The following is a 7,910-nucleotide window of genomic DNA, read 5'->3' as shown; positions in this document are numbered from 1 at the left end:
CCCTCCTGCCCCCAACCCCCTGCCCTGAGCCCCCTGCCTGCACCCTGCACTCCTCCTGCACCCCAACTCCCTGTCCTGAGCCCCCTCCTGCACTCCGCACCCCTCCTGCATCCCAACCCCCTTCCCTGAGCCCCCTCATACGTCCCGCACCCCTCCTCTGCCCCAATCCCTTGCCCTGAGCCCCTTCCTGCACACCGCACCCCCTCCCACACTCCGCACTCCCTCCCACACCCCAACCTTTATGATGATCGCCTTTAAAAAAAAAAAAATTCCCTGGGTGCACACCCTAATGAAATGGGCTGCACCCGCCTGTGGTGCTGGCACAATCTGGCCCACGGTTTGAGAGGCCATTGGATGTACGATGCCAGCTGGCAGTAGCGAGGCTCTGTCTGGGTGTTAGGCTGGAAGGGTTTGCTGCTGCCCTTGCTACTGCTGCGGGGAATCCGGAGTGACCCCCACGGACGCATCGGAGTGACATCAGCGTACGTGAGAGCGAGATCCGGCCCACAGGCAAACTCCTCCCTCTGCCAGTGCTAGGGGCACAGGGCCTGAGTGGAGCTGCCTTGGGTCTGCCTCATGCCAGGGCTGAAGGGCGGGTGCAGACTAGGGCAGCCAATTTGCATAGCCTGCAAATAGGCCCCAGGGGCTTGTGGCAAGAAATTGACCCAGTCACTTCTCCTTCTATCTTCATAGAATATCAGGGTTGGAAGGGACCTCAGGAGGTCATCTCGTCCAACCCCCTGCTCAACGCAGGACCAATCCCCAACTAAATCATCCCAGCCAGGGCTTTGTCAAGCCGGGCCTGAAAAACCTCTAAGGATGGAGATTCCACCACCTACCTAGGGAACCCGTTCCAGTGCTTCACCACCCTCCTAGTGAAACAGTTTTTCCTAATATCAACCAGACCTTCCCCACTGCAACTTGAGACCATTGCTCCTTGTTCTGTCATCTGCTACCACTGAGAACAGTCTAGATCCATCTTTTTGAACCCCCTTTCAGGTAGTTGAAAGCAGCTATCAAATCCCCCCTCATTCTTCTCTTCTGGAGACTAAACAATCCCAGTTCCCTCAGCCTCTCCTCATAAGTCATGTGCTCCAGCCCCCTAATCATTTCTGCTGCCCCCCGCTGGACTCTTTCCAATTTTTCCACATCCTTCTTGTAGTTTGGGGCCCAAAACTGGACACAGTACTCCAGATGAGGCCTCACCAATGTCAAATAGAGGGGAATGATCACCTCCCTCGATCTGCTGGCAATGCCCCCAATTATACAGCCCAAAATGCCGTTAGCTTTCTTGGCAACAAGGGAACACTGTTGACTCATATCCAGCTTCTCATCCACTGTAACCCCTAGGTCCTTTTCTGCAGAACTGCTGCCTAGCCACTCGGTCCATAGTCTGTAGCAGTGAATAGGATTCTTCTGTCCTAAGTGCTGGACTCTGCACTTGTCCTTGTTGAACCTCATCAGATTGCTTTTGGCCCAATCCTCTAATTTGTCTAGGTCCTTCTGTATCCTATCCCTACCCTACCACTCCTCCCAGTTTAGTGTCATCTGCAAACTATTCCGAGGGTGCAATCCACACCATCCTCCAGATCGTCAATGAAGATATTGAACAAAACCTGCCACAGGACCAACCCTTGGGGCACTCCACTTGATACCGGCTACCAACTAGACATGGAGCCATTGATCACTACCCGTTGAGCCCGACGATCTAGCCAGCTTTCTATCCACCTTATAGTCCATTCATCCAGCCCATACTTCTTTAACTTGCTGGCAAGAATACTGTGGGAGACCGTATCAAAAGCTTTGCTAAAGTCAAAGAATAACACATCCACTGATTTCCCCTATCCACAGAGCCAGTTGTCTCGTCATAGAAGGAAATTAGGTTAATCAAGCATGACTTGCCCTTGGTGAATCTATGCTGATTGTTCCTGATCACTTTCCTCTCCTCTAAGTGCTTTAGAATTGATTCCTTGAGGACCTGCTCCATGATTTTTCCAGGGACTGAGGTGAGGCTGACTGGCCTGTAGTTCCCCAGATCCTCCTTCCCTTTTTTAAAGATGGGCACTACATTAGCCTTTTTCCAGTCATCCGGGACCTCCCCCGATCGCCATGAGTTTTCAAAGATAATGGCCAATGGCTCTGCAATCTCATCCACCAACTCCTTTAGCACCCTCGGGTGCAGCGCATCCGGCCCCATGGACTTGTGCTTGTCCAGCTTTTCTAAATAGTCCTGAACCACTTCTTTCTCCACAGAGGGCAGGTCACCTCCACCCCCACTGGCCCAGCCCTGAAGTATCCCCATCCACCTCTGCACAGGTCCTATTCCTCAGAGGGCATTATGGCTGCCCCGTGATGCCAGGAGCAGTACAGCACCTATCGATCTCGCCCACAGTATCATTCCCACAGTCAGGCTGTGCCATACGTGCCCTTCAGAGAGCACTGCGCCAACGGCAACCTGCATGGAACCCGGAGGGAGGAGCACAGGCCCAGGAGGGAAGAGTTTGGAGGAGACACCAGGAGCTCAGTCTGTGTGCCTATGGCTGGAATGCCGGCTGCCCTTGCAGCAGGTCCGTAAATAGGTCTCGTAATAAAGAGCCAGTTTAGTTTTACAAGCGTGGAATTCTCTCCTGCTGTTCCCCAGCACGCGGTGCATGAAACAGCGCCACAGCATCTGGGGATAGTCCCATATTTCGAGCAGTAGATCCTCAAGAGCATTTAAAACCCACCAGGCCTGATTCTCCCCTGTTGTAACTGACCCCCAGGTAGAGCGCAGGTGTCGAATGCCACCAGAATAACATGGTCACTGTTTGCCCTGGTTGCAGAGATGGGATGCCACCCAAGGTGCCCATCAGCAGGAAGCCAGGCGCCATATTCATGATGTCACCGCGATACAGGGACCACCGCTTGAGTCTGATTGGCTGCTCACTACACCTGCGTCACGCCCTGGCAGCTCCATTGGAGTCACCCCAGCTAGACCCCCAAGTGAGAGCAGGCCCAGGCCCTATGTCTGTTGTGTCTCGGTGAGGTCTGCCCTCCGCACCCCAGCCATGCCCTGGCACCTCCCCGCATCTGACCCTGCACTGAGATCCTGTGGTGCTCCCTGACCCAAGTCCCGTCTCCCTATGGAGGCGGCGGCAGGGGGCACCTGTACTCACTCTGAGCCAGGCTCTGGCAGCAGAACGAAGCCAGCAGGAGAAACGCGCAGACAAGCCCGGCTGCCTTTGCCATGGTGAGACGGAGGAGGGTCCTGCTGGGGCCGGTGAGCTGGAGGAGTCGGCTGCAGAGGAGCCTTCTGGCTGGATCTGCCTCCCCGAGCTGCTTTTATCGGGCTGTCTGCCTGAGGATGACACTTGGCTTCAGGAAGCAGGGGAGGGGGGAACCCAGCAAATTTCCACGGTTTGGCCAAGCTCCCGGAGAGCCGGGCACGGGAGGAATTGTTCTTGTGCCAAAAGCGGATGGGGATTTACCTGACACCTGCAATTGTCGTCAGTCACCTAGGACATGCAGCGGGTGGGCGTGCTACCCCCGGAGTCAGTGCACCACAGCTCAATATAGCTCCGGGGGAAGGTGACAGAGAGATGTCTAGCGCCCAGGGTCCAGAGTGGGAGGGGAGTGAGTCCTGCCTGGCAGCTGTGTGCTCCAATGGCCAAGGATGAGGAGTCCGGCGCCCTGCGTTCTGCTCCTGGCTCTGCTGCTAACCTGTTGTGCCACGGTGGGCGACCTGCTTCCTCTCCCGCCCCTTCTCTGTCTGTGACGGAACTGCCCAGCAGGGGCCTACCGCTCGCTGCAGCCTCCTTCCCACTGCACGGGGCCTTCCCCAGCCCAGATAGGGGGAAAAGTCCTGAGCCGGAGGGTGGGAGAGGGAGTGCAGAGAAGCCGAGAAGGGACTGTGGGCAGAGCCGCATGGGGACAGGCTGGGAGTGCCAGGTGATACAGCTGGGGGCAGGGCTGTGTGAGATGTGGACGGGAGCAGCGGTGGCTGGGCGGGGAGCCAGGGCAGAGGGGCCCCCATGAGAGACACTAGCTGAGCCTGGCTTGGAATGCCGCAGGCTGGGCTGGAGCGGGCACGCTGAGAACGAGGCCCGCAGAGCTCTGGCTCTAGTCTGCACACACCAGGGGCCCAAACGGGAACCGCTGTTGCTCACGCTGAACTGTGAATGTTTAAGTTTCTGTGCCTCTGCGCAACCTTCCCTTTTCTACCAGTCTAGTAACTACACCTCTACCCCGATATAACGCGAATTCAGATATAACGCGGTAAAGCAGCGCTCCGGGGGGACGGGGCTGCGCACTCCGGCGGATCAAAGCAAGTTCGATAGAACACGGTTTCACCTATAACGCGGTAAGATTTTTTGGCTCCCGAGGACAGCGTTCTATCGGGGTAGAGAAGTACCTTCCCCAGAGCCAGGGGTTTGCATGGTTACCGGGACCCACCAGGGCTAATGCCTACAAGGCCCAGCTGCTGAAGCAGTGATAGTGCTTGCCTCTGAGACACGGCACACCGGGCACGTTACAGGCGCCCTAGGGGCTTGAGATCCTGAATAACCCCAATAATCACACTTAGACTGTGATCTCCTAAGGGCGGGGTTGTCGGTTACGCTGTGTCTGTGCAGCACCCAACGCCTGGGGGCCCTGTAGTTCGTGGGTCCTCTTGGTGTTACATAATAATGATCTGCCACTGCTCCATTGGCTCAGGTCTCCTTTCTCCAACAGTGGCCAATGCCTGAGGTTTTAGACAAAAGCAGCCCCATCTCGCCCATACTGCACCTGGGCAAGTGGGCAGTGTTCGGCCACCGGGGAGCCCGGGAAGTGGGAATTCCTTCCTTCCATTGGTCTGACCCAGTATGACCGTTCTTATGTACTTATGAAGCAACCCCCCTGTCAACTTACTTCCTCGGTGAAGGATGCCAGGATGCTTCTCTGCACCCCCACATAGATCAGAAGAGGCCTTCGATGTTCACCTGGAAATAGGATTCCCGCCTCCCATTGTTTAGCTCTTCCTGTTAATTTCCTTCGGAAGTCTCCGCAAGCCCTTTGTTGTCCGATGTTCGGCTGCGTGCGTGTGTTCTCGCTGCCTGCTGCACTGGCTCTGGCCAGACAGCCCGTACGGCAGGCTCCGATCAAACTGCCCAATAAGACCACAAGACTTGGCTTAGTAGCAAAGGCGCCCGGCCAAGGTTATTGTCAGCGAAGCACGGTGATAACACCTGGCAGACTCTATGAGGATACTAAGACCTATATGCTCGTGACAATGGATGCAGCTCAGTCAGTGGTGGGACTTTCCACTGCTCCCTAGGCTGGCCAAAGACACTCCCTCTGAAATACATCTTTATACAGCAGCCCAACAAATTATGGATTGCCCCTGACATATCAGGGTGCCACCCTCTGACCTTGTACTTGTTGGTTTGATCAAAACCTCTCTATCCGTCATGCTGTCATCCTGACCTTATCCTTAAGATGGGTCAGCGTGTTCCTGTCATCTTTATCAAGGTGTTCTGGTACCACCTTTCAGGAATGTGTTTGCATATATAGTCTTATGCCTAGCACCACTTAGGAATGTGTTTCTGCAATATCAGCCCTGTTCTTGCCCGATTCTGTGAGCAGGGCCTGCCTCTTGCTCACAACTTAACTTTGCTTATAGCAGCAAAGTTTTGCCTACTTTAGCCCAGGCCTCAGGCTTCATACCAGGCCTCTGATACATGGGCTTATGTTTCAGGCCCTCTGCCTACTACATTCCCCCACTTTTTGTCTTTTTATGGGGAGGATGTTTACCCATCATCCCAGAAAAGCATAATGAATGGACTGAAGATGACCCAGTGGGCTAAACATTGTTATGTGGTTACCTTACTTTATCATCCACACATTCATGCCCCGTCTGTCCCTTAGTTTTCACATTGCCTCGTTAGATAAATGTCTATCAGGGATGGTCTAGACAGTATTTGGTCCTGCCATGCGGGCAGGGGACTGGACTTGATGACCTCTCGAGGTCCCTTCCAGTCCTAGAATCTATGAATCTATGAACTGATGGGTGGATTTTATTTTCCAGTCATGTGTAGTCCCTTATGCTGGGCCTGGGACGTTAGGCCTGGGACCATCACTGAGGAATGTAGTTTTATGATTGAGCTTTACAGACACTCTCAAATAATTAATATATATGAGTAATATGAATATGGTGCATATAGTTGTAGTGTATATGTGTGTATATATATCAGGGGTCAGCAACCTTTCAGAAGCAGTGTGCCGAGTCTTCATTTATTCACTCTGATTTAAGGTTTCGCGTGCCAGTCATACATTTTAACGGTTTTAGAAGGTCTCTTTCTATAAGTCTATAATATATCACTAAACTATTGTTGTATGTAAAGTAAATAAGATTTTTAAAATGTTTAAGAAGCTTCATTTAAAATTAAATTAAAATGCAGAGCCCCCCGGACCGCTGGCCAGGACCCGGGCAGTGTGAGTGCCACTGAAAATCAGCTCGCGTGCCGCCTTTGGCACGCATGCCATAGGTTGCCTACCCCTGATATATATATATATATATATATTTGGAGTAGTGACATTATATGTAAATGTCTTGTAATTAGTTACTACCCAGTACTGTCCACCCATGTTATAGGTTACTCTTACTGCTGGTTGTCACCCTCTGGTAAGCTTCACTGGGCAAGAAGCAAGACCGGTTAGCTTCTTTGTTCCATTGGTTGCACTGCTCTGTGATACACCAGTAGAGGATATAGATCCAGTTGTTTTTTATGGACGCTGTCTCCCAGATAACCTACTGACTGGACAGTAACCAATTGATCAAATATCGTTGTGTCAGGATTTGGTGTTGGTCTCCAGACACGGAACAAGATTATTTTGAATAAAACATGCCTCAGTTAGGATGCAGCGTCACTGACCCCCAGTTGTGACTGGTACTACCAGGGAATTTGTTTACCCAATTTGTAGTTACTGTGTAACTTAATTTCTTCACCAATGTGTTTCTCCTTGCCTTCAGGTTGTTTGCTGCCAGTCGTTTGTTGATTTTTACCTGTGTGTTGGTTAAACAGTTTAGCAGTGTTACGCACATTGTAAATAATGTGCAGCACTAGTACAACAATACAGCAATAATACAGTTGCTTTTACATAGTAGCCAAGTTTAACTTAACTGACAGTGGTTTTTAGCTGATTGCCAATTTAATTGTCCATATATGGTAGATTGAGGTGTATTTGACCAGTCTTTTATTTATAAAGCACTTAATTTTTTTAATTGATGCTTGGGGGTTTCTTCACTGTGTGTTGATGTCTCCTGGTGTCTTCGGGGTGTGATATCTTCTGTTTTCTTTGGTCTGTGGGATTCAACCTTAAACAGCTAGTTAGTTAACATCATAAAGTTGTTTGTGTAGCGGGGTGGTCCCCCCCCTTGCCCGGAAGGGCTTAAAACAGCCCTGGCAGAGGGCTGTGGCAGGGGAAAGGCTGGGCTGATTGGAAAGCAGTCACACCTGTGGCTGGCTTAATGAAGGGTGGCCCAGCTGGCCCTTATAAGAAGGCTGTGAGCCAGAGGCCCAAGAGGAGTCTCTCTCCAGGCTGGGAGAGAGCAGGGCCTGGCTGCTGGGAAGTGCAGGGTACCTAGAGTGAGGCAGAGCTGCGGAAAGGCCAGAGGGGCTGGGGAGCTCCAGGCTGACAACTCCCCAGGCTGCAGGGCCTTGTCCAAGGCCCCATAGAGGCACTGGGTGGCAGAGAGAGGCAGCAGGTCCAGACCTGACCTTGCCTGTGATGAGTGCCTGACATAGGGTTACCATACGTCCGGATTTTCCCGGACATGTCTGGCTTTTGGGGCCTCAAATCCCCGTCCGGGGAGAAATCCCAAAAAGCCAAACATGTCTGGGAAAATAGGGAGGGGCCGGCGCCGCTGGGGGCTAGGGAGGGGCCGGCGCCGC

At 52.6% G+C, this 7,910-nt stretch overlaps 1 protein-coding gene across 1 annotated transcript in view; it reads right to left on the bottom strand.

The window, feature by feature from the left end:
• LOC113409666 (C-C motif chemokine 4-like) overlaps positions 1-3,272 on the bottom strand; it is an 8,394-nt gene extending 5,122 nt beyond the window's left edge. The window contains exon 1 of the mRNA XM_026663819.1: positions 3,156-3,272. Coding sequence (XP_026519604.1) covers positions 3,156-3,228 — 73 coding nt within the window. The 5' untranslated portion in view covers positions 3,229-3,272. The remainder of the gene's footprint in view (positions 1-3,155) is intronic.
• Positions 3,273-7,910: the final 4,638 nt, after the last annotated feature.

The sequence above is a fragment of the Terrapene carolina genome, unplaced genomic scaffold (genome assembly GCF_002925995.2).
Source record: "Terrapene carolina triunguis isolate 2854851 unplaced genomic scaffold, T_m_triunguis-2.0 Scaffold33924, whole genome shotgun sequence".
Taxonomy (NCBI): Eukaryota; Metazoa; Chordata; order Testudines; family Emydidae; genus Terrapene; species Terrapene triunguis.
Note: the sequence above shows the minus strand (reverse complement) of the source record. Positions and strands in the feature narration are given on the sequence as shown.